Source organism: Xiphophorus maculatus, chromosome 6, assembly GCF_002775205.1.
Source record: "Xiphophorus maculatus strain JP 163 A chromosome 6, X_maculatus-5.0-male, whole genome shotgun sequence".
Lineage (NCBI taxonomy): Eukaryota > Metazoa > Chordata > Actinopteri > Cyprinodontiformes > Poeciliidae > Xiphophorus > Xiphophorus maculatus.
The window spans coordinates 2,968,541-2,985,310 of NC_036448.1; the positions used below are offsets into that span (position 1 = coordinate 2,968,541).

Sequence of the window (16,770 nt, forward strand, 5' to 3'; positions counted from 1 at the left end):
CAAACAAAAACATGTAAATTCTAGAAATGTGTCTAAGCTTTACATGTTTTCCTCACATCGTCTCTCTGATCTATCAACAACATATTGCACCACATATTTTACATAATCTTAATTTGGTTAATGGCTTGCACCTGAAGTACACCAGCAATGCTGCACACTGATTGCTTAAAGAATAAATACAGCACAAAAAACTGAGAAACATGTTTCCTTGCCGAATATTTTAGCCTTGGCGTTTTTTTGGTTCTGAGATGGAGCAGCGGCCTGTCCAGTTTGCACCTTGTCTCTTACCTAATGACCTCTGGAGATACCAGTACCACTACCACAATGTTTTTCCCTGACATGAACATATAAAACACTGTTTTTACCGATTAATTTATTTACAACAACTTCACATCAAATCACTGGTTTTAAATGGTTTAGCTGCTTACAGATCTTTCCTGTCACAATTTACTGTTCATCACTGTCAAATATACGGATGGATATTTTTTTTTGCAGTTATATAATTAATAAATGATGTGTGTAATTTGAATATAAATTTGGTAATGACTTTAAAGTGACATCAGTGGTACTAACACGAAAGTACTTCATGAAAAACGAAGGTGTACATAATACAAATTGCTAAATTTCAAAGTACAGTGGTTTTCTTACCACTTCTTTTCGAGCTAAATGCATTCTTCTTTATGTATAAATACAGTATTATCATATAAAACATAATTTTGTTAACAACAGACATTGTCTTGTTCTTTATCTATTAATATTACTGTATATATTTCTGTATAAGTGGATGTTTTTCTTTGTTTTGTTTTTACTTATTAAGGGGTACAATATGCATGTTTTTTATATGACTCAAAATGAATAAAGCAATAAATAAATGATTGCAATAGTTCCTAAGCATGCTATCAAGTGCTGCAGAAGTATGTGTTGTCAAGGAAACATCCACAATATGCAGGACAGTGAGGGACCAGGCCTGGGGGCCACGGCATTATGGGGACTGTGGCGAGACACACGGTCAGTGGGATGAACCAGATGAAGAAGTAAGAAATGTAATCATTTCGTTTTTTCTTCAAACAGTGAGGTAGAGGTTAAACCATTATGGGTTTCCTTTTTAGGACACAGGCTTTTCAAAAACCCCTGTACTGCTGGCAGCCAGATGAGTGTGTTGGCAACCAGACCACCAAGGTAGAAGCGTAAGAAAGAAGAAACTTGGCGGAACAGGAGGTAACACACAGACATTCTCACTATAGACACTTGCAGTTCTTTAGCTGCACATCAGAAACCACAAACCAACAACAGCCCTAAACAAACATACTTGTTTCTATGGCAGGTGCTACAATTTTTTGTTTGCACAGAAAAACCCACAGATCCCACTCTCACACACTCCTGTACTTTTGCTTTTTGAGCATTTCTAAAACATTCTGACAGAATAAAGAAGTCATGTTGCAGAAACCTGCAAGGACAGCTTCCTAAACTCAGGGTAATGGTATGCTTAGCTGGCAGGTCTCTTTTATCAGAATGAGAATGCCTTCAAGTCCCAACTTGAAGGCATTCATCTCACCGGTGATGTTTGCACAGACATGTCTGTCCAGCACGTTTTGCTGCAGCGGCGTTCCTGGAAGGTCTGGCCGATCAGAACCTCTTTATGCTTTTTAGTAACCCACATTTCCGAACTTTTAAAAAATGTAACTTCACGGCCAAATATGAAGGCCTTGCAAAAGTGTTCACATCCCTTCAACCTTTTTACATTTTGTTACGTCACAAGAACAGACTTAAAAATTATTTTGGGGGGAAATTTATGTGGACCAAATTACTCATCATTGTGAAGTAGAAGGAAAATATTACATAGTTTTGCAAAATTTTCCCAAGCACAAATTTGAAAAGTGTACTGTACATTCACAACCTTGAGCTCTTTACTCTGATGTACCTGAATAAAATGCAGAAGTTGGGGACACTTTTCTTCAGTGACGCTGGTCAGAGTTGACAGAGAAAATTGAGAGATTGTGGAGAAGTTCACCTTCCAGCAGGCAATGCCAGTAAAGATGGGTGAGATCACAGTGTTTTCACAGATTGGTGGCCCAGTCAAAGTCCAGACTTAAATTTAAAATCTCTTGCAAAAATTTGGATGTATTGCACTCCATTTAATCTGATTTAGGCTAATCAATTTTTAAAGAAGAATTGGCAGGATTTCAATCAGATGTGCCAGATTTGTAAAGGAGCCAAAACACTTTCAGCTGTGACTGCAGCAAACATTGTTCTGCAAAGTTTTGACTCAGATTTGTTTGGTCAAAGATTTTGAACACTACTATATTTTATTTTCCTTCCACTCCAGGCTCATCCCTTATTTTGTGTTGGCCAGTCACATAAAAAACTAGCAAAATGGGGAAAGGTTTGTTGCTGTGATATGACAAATGTAAAAAAAAAAAAAAAAAAAAAAAGTTAGTGAACACTTTTGCTAAGCGTTGTATAACTTGAGCTTTTTCCAAACCACAGAATTTGCCTCAGGGCAGGGATAAAGTAAGGGTGCATGTAAACAAATCTGTTATTGTATGGCGCCACCTGCTGTCGTCTATATGCACAAAAACAAGTATTGCGTCATGTCGATAAATCAGTTAAAATTTCTTTGCTATTTTCAAGTTAGAAAGGAAAAGAAGGACGGAAGCAATTCAATAAATGGTTGACTTGTGTTGGGATTAGTCATTTTCCAACCGGGTCAGAGGAATGAAGGAACCGTAGAGTCACAGACTGGCACTGAGTCATGGGCATTACAAACATTTTTATTTTTACTTGAAGAAAAAAAGAAAATAGTGTTTACATTTTGAAATATTTCTTATTTGGATATCTAATTCTTTAAAGTATTGCATGTTTTCAGGAAGACTTATCAAGCACATGCCTATAAGGCAACTTAAGTTGCAAACCATGATTAATGAGTTCTGACTTTGTTCTGTTAAAAGAATCAGCGAGAAAGACCACCAGCATCTGACAGTGGTTTTCAGACATCTGGGGTCTTTTTGCAGTGTAGATGACAGAAAATCACAGATCAAACTGTAAAAAAGTACACTAAAAATATTTAAAGAACAAAGCCTGTGAATTTTTATATAATAGAATAGAGTTTGGTTCATTTCATTTTGTTTTTTATGGCACCAATTTAGAGCAAGTCATCTCAAGACACTAAAAAGACAAACAAATCAAATCACATTTAGTCATACCCAGTCCAATAAAATCAAAAATTATTCCATTCAATTCCATTCAGTCCATTCCATGCAAGCAGTCTAATTCCATGCAACTGTCAACACGATGTTCCAATTCAGTAGCAGCACCAAAAGACAATTAACTGCATAAAGTAAGAGTAAAAGTGAAATGTGCTGAAAAAAAGCACATTTTGATTTCATTTAGGAAATAATAAAAAAAAAATAGTGGTAATAAGAATGCATAATGGATATCTTGTCTCCATGGGCAGTGTATAAAAAATACTTTATATTCATTCTGAATAAAAACTGTTGGGAGACAGAAACAACCACTGCTTCAAAAACATGTCTTAGATATTTAAGGCAAGACACAAAAATGAGCCACAAACTAGAATGTGAAATCACTCACAAGACATTTATTAAATCAATGCATTTGGCCAAATGGAGACACAACTCACCCACCAACACAAACAGCAGTACGTCCCTGCAGGAGGAGGTCGTGTCTCAGTGAAAGAGTGAGGACTTCATAGTTTTATCTCTCATCCTCCCACCCGGAGACATCGCGAACCCCTCCAACTATTCCCATACACACAAACTATACCTGTCAAATCCTTTCCTGCATAAAACACTCCACTCTTGGCTGCTAACCATTTAAGGAGTTGTGGTTTCTTAGATGTTTCACCTTTTACTTCTGGTGGAACACTCTGACCCGCTGCACCCTGTTCTGCCATAATTTGCGCTCCTTATCTAACTGTTGCACGCAAACAAGGTTATTCATCTTATCCTTAGCAGGAACATTTCAAACTATAATGAGAATGAAAGTTTGTAAAGGGTTTAACACAGTGTAGCAATATAAAGCATTACATTTGATATTCAAAATATGCAAAACTCACTCAAAGCATGAATATACTTGATTACATTTTTTTATTTCTCCACAATACATAAACAAATGTTCAAATTAGTTGTCAAATTCCTACTCAATGATTTTAAAAAAATTGATTTTATGTTTCTGCACTTTTTCTAGCATAAAAAACAAGCAGACGAACAAATTTTGCACTTATAGGTTTGATATATATTGTCCTGAGTGCCCCAATTCATTTTTTGTATACTTCTCTACAAAATCTATAGTGGAATGTACCAAGGTGAAACAGGTAAACTGCTGAAGGAGTAGCCCGTAAAATTCAGCATGAGTTCTGAGAAGTGAAAAGGGAGAAGGTTTAAATTAATAGTAAAATGCTAAATCAATTTTCTTGATGACGTTAGTGTAGGCGAATCTAAAATTACAGGGATTATTTGCTCTCGTAGGCAAGATTTAATAGCGGGGTGTCATGAAAAACAAAATGTAATTTGTTCTCTTTGACTCGCCGTAGTTTAACTGCCACGTGACGAGAACCGCTTATAAATAGAGGTGCGCCATACGTTCGCCTCTAGGACTGAAGGAAAGAGCGAAGAGTAACATGGCGTCAACGAGTCGGTGCGTAACCACTTTTTCCAACTATGTAGCGGTTTTTTTTTTTTCATAAACTCTTTCGAGATGTCTTACGGTGAACATTTACACTGTCAGCTTTGGAATAGGAAGAAGGTATTGTGCTCGTTCTACGAATAAGCCGCTCCTTTCACTACGGTTAGATTTGTTGGGTCTATTGTGCTTGGTGACAGCTAGTTAGCTCGCGGGGTCGTCAGTAGATGCTGCCAGAAGTCGTCGTTGTGTCGCCGCTGCGCTCACATTAGGCTGCTTTTAAATCTACTTTCTCCTGTTTTAAGGTGTTATATTAAATTAAGTTAAAATGAAATAAAAGGTTTAATCTGTCTATGGATTCCGATTACACTATGCAACCCAGACATCTGTAAACAAGCAGGCTATTGAGAACAAGGCTCAACAACTCCAGGCTTCTTATTGTTCGTACAGTCTAGGTCCAGCTAATGTTATCTGCTGGAAATTAGTTAAATTATATCCTGAAAAATTCACCTCGCGGTTCTCATTTCCGTGAATTGGATGCAGAAACATCAAATTAAGGACAGCTGAGCTGCTACTCAGCGTATCGACAGGTTTATGATCGAGCTTGACCTTTGCTGTAATTATAAGTTATTATCTACCTATGGATTCACGTCTGCGCGTCCACTGTGTTTAAGTCTGTCTGCTTCTACCGCTTTGCTCCCTTTACAAGCCGGGCCCCTAAGCTGATCTCATCAAGGTATGCTCTGTCCTCTGTGTAAACGGGAACTGAGAGTGAATGTAAAACACAGAGAACGGAAAGTTTCTATTTGTAAATTATAGTCGCAGTGAAAAGGGGGTTTCATGCTCTCTCTGTTTCGCAGGTTTTCATTTGGTGTCAATAATTTAGTCTTTTTATGGTCATAACATTGTGCACAGAAACAGCCTTACAATGTCGGCACATAATTCAATTCTGTAAGGATGCATGCTGCCAGTTGATGCCAATCAATGCATTGATTAACGGATCATCTTTAAAGGTTAGCTCCTCTATGAAAGCTGACATTTTGAGTTTGCTATAAAAAGAAATGTTGACTAAATGCTGGACAGACATAGTATTGTATATTTCTTGCTGACGTTCTACAGTGCGAGCGATTATTGTCAGGACTTAGAGGACGGACAGAACAGAACCAAGTCTTGTGGAACAAAGTTCTTCAGGCAGAGGAGAGCATAATGGAACCGCTTTGATAGAAAACCTGCGTATAAAACCAGCTCACAGATACGGTGGTGGAGGGGTGATGGTTGGGGCTCGCTCTGCAACAATCACTGCAACTTGTAGTCGACCGTACCACAGTATGGGGGAGTCAGGTGTGATTGGTAACTCGGTTACCTGAGGTTTTAAGACCAGGTTAAGGGCCGGAGGATCTGTATGGTTCTTCATGTTAGTTCCTACCATGGGAAGCAGACCTGCTTTCATCTGGCTTTGTCAACAGTCTCACTGTTTGCGTTTGCAGTGGAGAATCTCTGGCCTTACCCAAAGTTCAGTGTCCCAACCATCCTGATGCTTTACTGGTGGAGGACTACAGGGCAGGCGACATGATTTGTCCTGAATGTGGCCTTGTTGTTGGTGAGTATTTACATGATGAATGTTGAGAATACACCTTCCGTCATTTTAAACCTCACTTTGTTTTTGTGTTTCATTATGACTCACCTTTTTGAAATGTTATGGGATTACAAATCATAATCCATCAAAAGGCTTAAAATAATTTACACGGAGCTATTATTTTGATTAAATGTGGAGACCGGAGAGAAACTATGACTAAGTTCACTGTGTGATGCTGCAGTAGCCGACGTTACGGATCAGCGCACTTACCTTGAAGCAACACTATTCAAACGTTTTGGTGACTGGAGCTGATCTGAAAGACGACCACACGGCAGTGTACTTTAAATCTTTTGTATGATAGTGTGTTGACTAGTTCTGATTATCCTACTGTCAATTAGTGACATTTTAAAATTTCTGAGCTTCAATACATCTGAATGGCAGTTATGTGTCAAGCAAATAAGACAGATCCCAACTCTATTGGGACATTAATAATTAAACTCGCATATATTTTTAACAATGGTGAAAGCCAATAAACATCACATTTTGATGAGTGCCATTACCAAAATCATACACATGCACTATGTTGGTCAATGTTTCATTTCTTATGGTTCAAAATCAACTCTAACCAGGTTTGTTTTTAGTCTGGATCTAGAGGAACTCAGTGTTTCGCCTGTTTTTCAGTTTTCTGGAAGTTTGTTCCAGATGTGTGGTGCGTAGATGCTGACTGCTGCTTCTCTGTTTGGTTCTGGTTCTGGATGCAGAGCAGAACCAGACCCTGAAGACCGGAAGGTTTCTATGACAACAGCAGATCTTTAATGTATTGTGGTGTTGAGCCGTTCAGTGATTTATAAACTAACAGCAGTGTTTTAAAGTGCTAAAGTTTTCATAAGCACATGCAGAATATCCTATCGGCATGCGAAGCATCAAGACCTAAAACTTGGGATTTGTAAGTTTCAGTGCAAACACTGAAATTGGGATGATGATATAATGATGATATATGTATATTTTTATATATAATGTATATTATTTGAATTTGTATGAAGACGAGGCTTAACGTGAATATATACGAGTTCACTTTGTAACTTGAGCTTTACTGTTAATTTAGACAAGTTCAGATTGTTTCATATGTAAACTACATATTTGTATCTAGTGAAACCTGCACATTTTGACATTTATAATAAATTCAACTATAATTTCTTTTTATCACAACCATTGATCTTCAAAAACAGCAGCTATGATGAGGCACAGCGTCCTTGGAGCCGACACATTCTTCATGTGTTTCGCCTTCATTTTCTCCTGTAATATTGGATTGTTTTGCTTTTTGATAAATGTCACATTTCAGAACAGATGTTCGAATTAGTTTTTTTAATATATCAAAAAAAAAGAATGTCATCGTTGGCATTTTCTGCAGCTGATTGCTTTATTCAGAGTCTAAACGTTTTGTGTTTAAGGTGAGGTCTGAACTGTAGCACACCAAGCCAAACATCTCAGAGCCACTGGGAATGCTGGGTTCTCCGGTAATGAGCCCCTCAGCGCTGGGCGGGTCAGGTGGGAGAAGAGCTGCGTCGGCTGCTCTCTGATGAAAGCTCGGCTTCTGGCTTGCATTTCTGCTGCAGGCCTCTGAGGAGATGATGACTGCCACTCCCAGTCTGCGACTCACCGCTGACCTGGATTCAAGTCTTTTAGTTTCTACAAGTCACCTGAAGAGAAAACAACGACCTGTTTGGACCGGTCTGTCTGATGTGGCTCCGATGTCTCTAGATGGTTTAATAACTCGCTGCTGCTGTGTTGTGACTCTGAAATAGACCTCACCTTCACCTCGATCCGACTAAAATGAAACCTAAGCATCATCACAGATCTGTCCTGACACCAGGCTGTGTGCGTGAGGCAATAGCATCCAGAATATTACACCATCCTCTAATGATCCCACAGGGATGGAATATGACTAACGGGGGGATCATCATCATCATCATCTTTAATCATCATCAGCGTTGCCGTCTTCTCTCTGGAATTTGGCTTCAGTCTGTTGACAGACTCAGTTTCCTGTCAAATTTAACAGGATAGAAAGTCCTGAGGGCAGCAGTCAGCATCTGGACACAAACGGCATTCAGAGCTGTATGAGGAGAATTCAGTGGTCAGAAGGAGACGTCTTCATTTCTAGATGCATTGGAATGAAATCTTGTTGGGTTTTCATCCGCTAAATCAGCTCCTGCTGTGACCAATAGAACTGAAAGAATTTTTTTTTTTTTAAGTTATTGTAAGTTAAGAGTTCTTTTAGCTTTTTTTTTTAATTGATGGTTTGTTTACAGATACTAAACAGGAAGTAAGACGGGATGAAAGAGCAACTTGTTTACACAAACTGGATCTTTTTATTTATTTATTTTTCAGAATGCTGTATTTTGTTGTTGAGTTGTTTGGTTGATGCAGGCGATCTGTCTCCAGGTGACCGTGTGATTGACGTGGGCTCTGAGTGGAGGACGTTTTCTAATGAGAAGGCTCTCAAAGATCCATCCAGAGTGGGAGACGCTCAGAACCCCCTGCTCAACGGAGGAGACCTGACCACCATGATCAGCAGGGTGAGCCGCAGTCCCAGAGGGAAGCATCTCCATCAGTATTGCCTTCGGCCGAATCGAGAAATCGGCCCAGTTTCCTTCACTTTGGGTGACTGGAGATCAGTCCATACTGATCCTCTAATTTTATCTGTGTCTGAAAACATCTGCAAATCAGACACCGTCTGTTTGTTGCAGTTCACACGACTGGGGTTTGGGTTACTAAGGTGGTGATCGCAGAATGTTCGCCGAGCAGACGCCTCGATGGCCCCCAAGCAAATAACAAAGCCTGAGTTTGATGTTCTGGTTCTTTAACAAGCAGATTCGGCGTCAGGGTTTATGTTGGTGTGGCATCTGTGTGTGTGGTTTTACAAAGAAAGATGAATAAATACAAATTACAATCCAACATGAAAACCAATAATAATTTTGCAAGCTATAAACATTATAATCACATTACTTGTCTTTTAAGCTTTGCTACTACAAGCCCTTATGACTTAGCTATATTTGGTAAATAAAATGAAATATTCTTCTTACTACTCCAGACTTATCTTAACTAATAAAGTTAAAACCAGCCACTGTCCCAATCGCGAACACCATCTCACGTCTGCTCACGCAACATTAACAATAATCAACCCACTGATGCCAAGTTAGCAACTTTGTTGCTTCATTTACTGACTTTTTAGACAGAAAAATCGGTATTGGCCAAAATCCTAACCAGCAGCTGAGGCGTTTCGATCGATGCGCTCCTCTCTCTACCCGACTGTCAGCGGCCGTCAGCTCCTCACTGCGGTCCGATGTGTGAATCGCGTGTTTCTGTTGACGCATTGAAAGTATTTCCTCCACAGGGAACAGGCGCGGCCAGCTTCGATGAGTTCGGCAACTCAAAGTACCAGAACCGGCGGACCATGAGCAGCTCTGACCGGGCCATGCTGAACGCCTTCAAAGAGATCAGCACCATGGCGGATCGCATCAACCTGCCGAGAAACATCGTAGTAAGTTCAGAGAGAGGAGATGGATTCCTCAACCGGGTCGGTTGGTTCAGAACCGGTCGTCTTCTCTCCCTGAACGTCACATCGATCCATTTCAAAGTTTTCATGTTGAACATCTTTACATTAACTGCGCCGATTGGCTTCTCAGGACAGAACAAACAACCTGTTCAAGCAGGTTTATGAGCAGAAGAGTCTGAAGGGTCGAGCCAACGATGCCATCGCCTCAGCCTGCCTCTACATCGCCTGCAGACAAGAGGGCGTACCAAGGACATTTAAAGGTCAGACTTGTTTTCTCTATCTGGTCTAAATAAAGCTGATTTTCTCTTAGCTTTATAGTGAAATATGGCTGGCTGATATGCATGAAAAACGTATGCAGCCAACCTGGTGGCATCACCTTTCCTCTTTAATCCAGTTTTCCCTTCAGCCTGTTCTTTATATTTAAGCAGTTATGAGGCACGGCGGGAAAACCCGTAGCTGCTGCTGCATAAGTTACTCAACAGGTTGTTGCTAGGCAACCAAAGAGCGAATGAGTTGATGCCACCAGCTTTGCTTAGCTGGCTGTGAGAGGTTGAGGTAAGGCTCGTCTTCTGCCTACATCCCCCAGAATGCTGTTCAGTTCTGGATCTGAGTTCAGTGAATTTTCTGTATATTGAATATTCTATCTGATGTATTATCTATAATGTCTATTGTGATATATATGGTTATTGATTTACTGTCCAGCCTTACTATGAAAGCTGCTGTCATGGGAACAAATAATCAAATTTTTAGCCAAGAATGGATCTTATGTAGGTAATTTCCTTTACAGTTGAGAAACAGACTAAACCAGGACTAAACCGACTTGTCCTCTCTTCCAGAGATCTGCGCCGTCTCCAGGATCTCAAAGAAGGAGATCGGCAGGTGCTTCAAGCTGATCCTGAAGGCTCTGGAGACCAGCGTGGACCTCATCACCACGGGAGATTTCATGTCCCGCTTCTGCTCCAACCTGGGCCTGCCGAAGCAGGTTCAAATGGCCGCCACCTTCATCGCCAGGAAAGCCGTGGAGCTGGACTTGGTGCCCGGCAGGAGCCCCATCTCGGTGGCCGCTGCAGCCATCTACATGGCCTCCCAGGCCTCCGCTGAGAAGAAAACCCAGAAAGGTGAGGGGTTCTGTGGAAACACTGCTGGCTCTCACTAGCTGCGTTTCCATCACAAACGTGCGCAAAACTTTGTCGATATTCCACTAATGTAGAAAAAACTCAATTTTGCAATTGCAGCATTTCCATTAACCTTCCTATGGTGTTAGGGTCCCTACGGACCCGTTTTGAGTTTTAGCATGCATAAAAGTACTTCATACATTTGTTTTTTGCGTTGAAACTTTTTGACTTTGTCAGGGACTTCCATTTAAACAAAGTAAAATCAAATTTTTTTTTTTTGCTAAATTATAAAGTGCTCTGGTGAAAAAAATGACTTTTGTGGTGTTCGGGTCATTTGTGGCCCGGTTAAAATTTTCAATTATAAAACAATAAAAAATGCCAAAAATTAAATCATGAACACACAATCAACCAACAGCCTCTTCCTCCAACCACTTGAGCTTCATTTAGGGGCTTTTCTCTTTGCCTTTTTGTGAGAACAAACAAAGGGAGACATGTCCAGGTTTGTCAAGCCATTTGAATGTAGAGGTGGTGACTTGCAGAGTACACATCTCCAATTCACAGGATGCAACAATGAGGAGAAGATTCACTGTAAATGAAGCTTTGGATCACATCTTTGCTGCAAATGAGGCAGAGGACACACAGGATTTTAGCGATGGAGATGAGCAGGTCTCTGAGAACGAAGATGATGTGGAGTACCAATTGGAAGAAACAGACACAACTGATCAGTCTGAAGAGGAGGTCACTGGTGCTGAAGCTGCTCCTGCTGAATCATTCCAATCCAAATGTGGCAACATCCGTTGGAGCACAGTTCCTCCTGAAGTGCATGGAAGGACAGCTGCTGCAAACATCATCAAAATGACCCCTGGGGTCACGAGGTTTGCTGTGACAAGAGTAAGTGACATCAAGACGTGCTTTGATCTTTTTTTTTGCCATTGTCACTAAAAAAAGTCATAATTGCTATGACAAACCTTGAGGGGAAAAAAGTCCATGGCAACACGTGGAAAGGCATTGATGAGACGTACCTGGATGCCTACATTGGTGTTCTCCTCCTTGCTGGAGTTTACAGATCCAGCAATGAGGCAACTGAGAGTCTCTGGGATGCATCAACGGGCAGAAATATTTTCCGGGCAACAATGTCTCTTCGGACCTTTCAGATGATCTCAAGAGTCCTCAGATTTGACAATCGAGACACCAGAGCAAAATCTGACAAGCTGGCTCCCATCAGGGATGTTTGGGAGAGATGGGTGCAACTCCTTCCACTGATATTCAACCCAGGGCCAGAGGTTTTGCTCTTTTCTTGAAGTAAATATATACGGGTCCAAAATGACCCGAAACACCATAGATGTTACTATATTTGATAATATTAAAATAAATTTTTTTTTTTGTTCAACATTTAAGAAATGTGTTTTAATATCTCAGTTACACTCAGGTAACAGAAAAACTGATTATTTTGTTTCCTTCTTCTCTTAAGGTTCATTTGACCACTTTCTAGACATTGAAAACGAGGGGTATGCTGTTAAAACAAAGGCCCAGGGGGCCACAAAAAAATATTAAAACCAATCTTTTCATGGATGAGGGAGCCCAACCACCTAAACAAGAGTTAAGAAAAACATTGGATGATAAAAGATTGTTTTTAGGGTATTTTATGGCTGATTTAATACACGGGTCCAAAATGACCCGCTAACACTACAGATGGCAGCAGAAAGCTAACACCAGAGGAAGGTTAAATGAGAAATTAAATGAACATTACACATGAATAAGTTTGTTCAAGACATTTAAAATCATGACGGGGACAGATCAGTTACATGAGATGCATTCATAATTCAGAGTTGGCATCTTATACAGGTGTTAGAGCAGCTACATATGCAGCATTTTGGAGAAATTAGCCTATAGTTTTACAGAAGAGCTATAGATTCAACATGTTCAAATGACGCACAACCTCTCATGAAGTGTGTGACGCTGTGGAGCTCTGGTGGAGTCAGCTGTACTTTGTCTAAAAACAACACAAAAAAGTATGCGTTATCTACCAGATAATCCTTCCTTAAGGCTGCAGCATATAACTTCTATAAAAAGTTTTTTTTTCTTTGACATAATTGTTAAAATTGTCACTATGTCGTGACACTGACATTATATCATGAAACGGATATTTAGCTCCTGCTGCCAGCTGCAGACATACACTGCTCTCAGAAACAGCCAATCAGAGCCAGGGGGCGGGTCTTAGCGCTGCTCACCCCCTTACTCTCTGCTGTGCTACAGCTAGCTTCTTGCACCAGATCCTGCTAGGAATGCTAAGGCTAGTTAACATGTCCACCGATGATGGTGGATAAAGTTTTCCTGGAGCAGTAAGTTGCTTCTCTGCCATTTAGCAGCGACTACATGAGCATGATTGACAGCACTAAGATCCGACTCTGATTGGTTGGTTTTGACCAGGAGCTGTACATTTCTTAAGATAATAGTAGCTCAGGGAGGAAGTGGAGGAGCTTGATTATTTTCAGATTATCTGTCTCATATTATCCTGATAGTTTGTTCAATATGTAAACATATTCTACATGCTTCAAGTTTTTGCTTGTTTTTTCCCCCCAGAAATCGGCGATATCGCTGGCGTTGCCGACGTCACCATCAGACAGTCCTACCGACTCATCTATCCACGCGCAGCAGAACTTTTCCCTCCAGACTTTAAGTTTGACACGCCTGTTGATAAACTGCCTCAACTGTGAACTAGACTCCGCCTACTTATTGCTGAAGTTTCTCTTCTGTACATTGTTTTGTTGGTTTAGGGTTTGAATATTCTTTGGTTATGCTCAAAAACAAGCAGCCTTCAGGGAGGCACTGTGACAGGAATACAGCGGACACACATTCCAGAGCTTGAATAAACAGCTTGCAGACTGTACTTGCAGTATTTCATTTGACTGTATATACTGTACCATGTATATATGTCCAAGTGGGAAAACGTAAACTTGACGCTTTGCAACTTTAGGCTCCTTTCATATTGTATACACAAAGCATTTGTTTTGTAGAAAATTTTTGCCAGGTTCTATTTTGTTTGAATTGTTCCAAGTAATTTAAAAAAATAAAACATTTTCAATTAATCAGCTCATGGTTTGAATTAAAACCTTCACATGTTGCTGCACACTGCTAGTCAGCTGTCTGTAGGAAGGTATGAGACTTCACAAAGATGAAATCAGCTGTGTGATAACATTTTGCAACTTGATTACTGACCAACTAATATGAGCTTTCTTGTTAAAAAAAATATTTACAATCAGCTGGCTGATTGTAAATAATTGATATGTAGTTTTTTCAATCTTAAATTTGACTTGCTTTAGATGGCACCTACTGTATTTCAGTAACTCCGTTAAGCCAGGATGTTTCAGCAGTGAAATAAAAATAAGCCAATATTACAAATGTTTAATCTGTGCATTCATGATAGGTAACAGTGACTGCAAAGATGCCTTTCTTTAACATTATACACCAGGATGAATGAGAACAGTTGTGATTTGGGTAATTTGTACCATCCATTCAGTTTATATCTGTTCTGGAAACAACATGCACAATCACATTTAAAAAACAAAACAAAACACTTTGTACAATCTATTTCCATAATTAAGAAATGTAGATAAACTATTGATAAAATTAGTGCTTTCAGCTTACCTGTGTACATACAGTATGCATATAATATACTCCCTGCCCTCTCTGTAGTGACGCATTAGCAGGTCTGACATATTGAATGAGTCATATTTAACATGCACACTGACAGGAAGTCAGCTGGAAACATCCAATCAGATTTACGGAGGAAGCGCGTGCTTTAATGGTGTTTTAACATTAAAAGCTAGATGTAGTGTTTTACCTGAAAAATGAAAATAAACTCGTCAGTTTTGGTGTGCTGATTTTACTGAGGTATCTTTAGTCAAAGTTCTCTCCATCACAACTGGCTGGGGACAATAAAACATTTTATTTGAGTTCAACTCCATAGCTGCAGATTAGGGTTATTCTAGTAAAAAAAGGAAGTTTCTGTCAAAAAATCAGAATTTTTTTAGATCAATCTCAGAAATTTTCTAGAAAAAATTGTGAAATTTATGAGATTAAAAAATCAAACATTTGCTCAAATTTTGAGATTAATTTCTAACATTTTTGACTGTTGAAACTGAAAAAATTTCCAAGTTTCTTTTAGAAAATTTCTGAGATTCATCTCAAAATGTTTTTTTTCCTAGAAAATTGTTGACTTCTCAAACTCAGAAATGAGAAGTTTTACGAGAAAAATTCTGAGATTAATCTAAAAATTTAACTTTTTTCCCCCCATCTACAATGGCCCCAATATGCTGTTGTACCCTAGTGGGCTTTTCTATAAGGCATTGAAATGTATTGCTAATACACTGCCTGGCCAAAAAAAAGTCACCACCTGGATCTAACTAAGCAAATAGGTACAAGCCTCCTATTGGATAAGTACTGCATAGGCGATTATCTTTCAACTGGCAACAAGTTATTTAACCCCAGCTGATGCAATGAGTAACTCCTCATTTCTTAAACAACCATGGCAAAAGACACATCCTGTGGTCGTGGAAAAGACGTTAGTCCGTTTAAGAAGGGTCAAATCATTGGCATGCATCAAGCAGAGAAAACATCTAAGGAGATTGCAGAAACTACTAGAATTGGGTTAAGAACTGTCCAACGCATCATTAAAAACTGGAAGGATGGTGGGGAACCATTGTCTTCCAGGAAGAAATGTGGTCGGAAAAAAATCCTGAATGATCGTGATCGGCGATTACTTAAACGTTTGGTCAAATCAAATCGAAGAAAAACAACAGCAGAACTCAGGAGTATGTTTAATTGTGAATGCAAAAGCATTTCCACACGCACAATGCGAGTGGAAGGGGTTGGGATTGAACAGCTGTGTAGCCGTAAGAAAACCTCTAATCAGTAAGGCTAACCAGAAAAAAAGGCTTCAGTTTGCTAGAGAACATAAAGATTGGACTCTGGAGGAATGGAAGAGGGTCATGTGGTCTGAGTCCAGATTTACCCTGTTCCAGAGTGATGGGCGCATCAGGGTAAGAAGAGAGGCTGGTGAAGTGATGCACCCATCATGCCTAGTGCCTACTGTACAAGCCTGTGGGGGCAGTGCTATGATCTGGGGTTGCTGCAGTTGGTCAGGTCTAGGTTCAGCAACATTGTGTGCCCAAAGAATGAGGTCAGCTGACTACCTGAATATACTGAATGACCAGGTTATTCCATCAATGGATTTTGTCTTCCCAAATGGAACGGGCACATTCCAAGATGACAATGCCAGGATTCATCGGGCTCACATTGTGAAAGAGTGGTTCAGGGAGCATGAGACATCTTGGCCACCACAGAGTCCAGACCTTAACCCCATTGAGAATCTTTGGGATGTGCTGGAGAAGGCTTTGCGCAGTGGTCAGACTCTCCCATCATCAATACAAGATCTTGGTGAAAGATTAATGAAACACTGGATGGAAATAAATCTTGTGACACTGCAGAAGCTTATTGAAACAATGCCACAACGAATGCGGGCTGTAATCAAAGCTAAAGGCGGTCCAACAAAATATTAAGAGTGTGACCATTTTTTGGTGGCGACTTTTTTTTCGGCCAGGCAGTATATCTGGTCTATTTTAAAGCATTTTAAAAGAAGACATCTTGAATGTTTTCTCTAGAAGTGACTGGTTGAATTCTCGCCAGAGGGGAAGCGTTGTCTTTCAAGTCAGGAAGCTGCTGTAGTAGTCAAGATGTTAGCTGTAGCTGACCGTTCAGTGACCAAGCCGCCACTGAACACCAGGTCCAGATATGATCCTTGCTGAGGGATTTACAAGAGCACATAAAATAACACATCAAATATGTGACTGAATATAATCTGTACATGTTTTTTTTGTTTG

At 39.9% G+C, this 16,770-nt stretch overlaps 1 protein-coding gene across 3 annotated transcripts; it reads left to right on the top strand.

Moving 5' to 3' along the window:
* The first annotated feature begins 827 nt into the window (after positions 1-827).
* On the top strand, positions 828-13,859 carry gtf2b (general transcription factor IIB). Of its 3 annotated transcripts, XM_023335954.1 has the most exons (8): positions 828-1,034; positions 1,110-1,218; positions 6,129-6,241; positions 8,660-8,793; positions 9,612-9,758; positions 9,904-10,033; positions 10,610-10,891; positions 13,472-13,859. In XM_023335954.1, the coding sequence occupies exons 3-8, from the start codon at positions 6,211-6,213 to the stop codon at positions 13,603-13,605; spliced, it is 858 nt and encodes a 285-aa protein (XP_023191722.1). In that variant the 5' UTR covers positions 828-1,034; positions 1,110-1,218; positions 6,129-6,210; the 3' UTR covers positions 13,606-13,859. The 3 variants fall into 3 exon arrangements, with proteins under 3 accessions (XP_023191722.1, XP_005802414.1, XP_023191724.1); XM_005802357.2 differs by lacking the exons at positions 828-1,034; positions 1,110-1,218 and adding an exon at positions 4,557-4,656; XM_023335956.1 differs by lacking the exons at positions 828-1,034; positions 1,110-1,218 and adding an exon at positions 4,686-4,764.
* Positions 13,860-16,770: the final 2,911 nt, after the last annotated feature.